We start from the raw sequence: 2,345 nt of genomic DNA on the forward strand, positions 1-2,345 counted from the left end.
CCCCCTTCCCTCTCTCTTCCCTCTCTCGCGTGAAAACCGGGTCAGCAAGTAGAAAGACGAAAGCATCCCTTAGCGCTCCTGTCCCGCCTTTTCGTCACTCTGACTTAAGAAGGCAAAGGAACATAAACAAAGGAACACGTGATGCAAGACGTCCCTGTCCCGGGCGGGCTTGCCATGGGTGCCCTAGAGGTGGTGTGGGCGGTGTAGTGTGGGTGCAGAGGGAGGAGTGACCTAACACAGGCCGGTGCTGACTCCTGCTGTGTGTTTCAGACGGGGCCTGCTCAGCGCGGCGACTTCCACCTCCTTCGCGGCGCCATCCCGCCCTCGCCCGCGCCGCAACCGCCCACTCGCCGTGTCGTGACCGTGCCGGCCTCCTTCAGGAAGTGCCCTCACTGTCCGACCATCTTCATGGACGTCGCCCAGCTGGCTGCTCATCTTGCAGCGCAACACCGAGACCAGCAGCGGGAGCGCGACTGCCAGCGGTGCCGAAAGAGGTTCCTCACGTACGAAGATAACACCGCCTGCGACCCGTGCCTCATGAGCCTGCGGCAGAGCGCCCTGCCCAGCCGCAAGGGCAGCGGCGCCTCTGCAGGGTCGGCGGCGACAGAGTGCGTCTGCGGACACTGCCGGCAAGCGTTCTCCTCCAGAGTGCTGGCGGAGCTTCACTGCCTGTCCACCGGCCACGACCTCGGTCAGATAGGAAGCGCCGCGGAGGTGAAGGTGAAGGAGGAGGACGCCTCTCGGGTCGCGGGAGGCGCCAGTGGGGCCGGGGAGGCGAAGGAGGCGGCTCGGGGCGCAGGGCCGCCGGCGTCCTCCGGAAGCGAGGCGAGGAAGTGGGCCGGGAAAGCCAAGGCGAGCCGGAAGCGCCGCCTCACCAGAAGGAACCAGACGTCGTGCGAGGTGTGCGCGAAGGAGTGCGGCTCCGTGTCCAGTCTGTATTTGCACCTCCGCACGGCCCACCCCGCCATGTTCCCCCACGAGTGCGGCGTTTGCGGCCGGAGGTTCAGCCTGGAGGCGAGCGCGCGCGACCACGAGCGCCGCCACGCCTTCGGAGAGCTCCAGTGCCCGGCATGCCCGCTCCGCTTCACGCGCATGTCGCACCTGCACCACCATGCCCGCCAGCTGCACCCGGACTTCACAGAGTACCCTTGCCAGTACTGCGGCGCCGTCACGCCCACAGTCGACGCCCTGCACTCCCACATCAAAGTGCACCACGGCGACCGGCTGGGCCTCCCGGCGGACTTCACTTGCGAGGTGTGCAAGGAGAGCTTCCACACGGGCAAGGCGCTGGCCACGCACCGCTCCAGCCGCCACCCGGGCACGGCTGAGTGCGGCTTCTGCGGCGCGCACGTGGGCAGCCGCTACCTCAAGAAGCACATCAACGCCGTGCACACCAAGGAGAAGACGCACCGGTGCCACGAGTGCGGCCAGGACTTCTACTCGCGCACGAGCCTCACGGGCCACCAGAAGCGACACCACGCGCCCAGGAAGCACCTGTGCGAGCAGTGCGGCAAAGGTTACGTCAACAATGTGGAGCTGCAGCGGCACCTGAAGGCGCACCGCAACCAGCGAGACTTCAAGTGCGACGTGTGCGGCCGCTCCTTCCTGAAGGCCGTCGACTTGACCTACCACCGCAGGTCCCACACGGGCGAGCGGCCCCACCAGTGCATGCTGTGCCAGGAGTCCTTCATCCGGCCCCTGGGGCTCCGGAAGCACATGCTCAAGCACACGACAGCCAGGAAGGGCAAGCGCCTCAAATACTCCAAGAAGAAGATCGACGAGTTGACCTCCTCAGTGATCTGCCACGACGCGTCGGGCCAGGATGCGGAGGCCCACACGCCCGCGGGCGTCGGGGGGCTCGGCGCGGGGGAAGTCGCCCCTGGGAGCGAGCAGCCGCCGCAACACGCGCCTCCCTCCGACCTGCCGCAGCCTCTGCAGGTGTTCCCGTCGCCCAGCAGTCTTGCAGCCACCTCCCTCGCCCAGCCGCAGCCTCGCCTGCAGACCACATTACAGCAGCTGACGCCGTCCACGCTGCAGGTGCAACAGCTGGCGGTGACGGACCTAGACGGCAGCCAACTGGAGGGCCAGCTGGAGGGCCAGCTCGAGCTCTCGCAGGTGGTCGAAGACTTGAGCAGCGGTGAACTGCTGGGGATGGGCCCCGACCTGCTGCTGGAGGCCACAGACGTCCGCGGCGATGACGACGTCGAGGGGGCGATGGGAGAGGGCGGGCACGGCAAAAGGGGGGGCGGAGAACCGGCTGCGCAGCCCGTGCAGGTCATTTATGTGCAATTTGTTGAGGACGCGACCGGATGGAGGCCGGAACAACAGCTGCAACCGCTCTCTTA

General features: G+C 67.0%; 1 protein-coding gene across 1 annotated transcript in view; it reads left to right on the forward strand.

The window, feature by feature from the left end:
• The first annotated feature begins 85 nt into the window (after positions 1–85).
• The window catches only part of LOC119592425, a 5,975-nt gene continuing 3,715 nt past the window's right edge, over positions 86–2,345 (forward strand). The window contains 1 exon segment of the mRNA XM_037941248.1: positions 86–2,340. Coding sequence (XP_037797176.1) covers positions 142–2,340 — 2,199 coding nt within the window. The 5' untranslated portion in view covers positions 86–141.

This window comes from Penaeus monodon, chromosome 30 (genome assembly GCF_015228065.2).
Source record: "Penaeus monodon isolate SGIC_2016 chromosome 30, NSTDA_Pmon_1, whole genome shotgun sequence".
NCBI lineage: Eukaryota > Metazoa > Arthropoda > Malacostraca > Decapoda > Penaeidae > Penaeus > Penaeus monodon.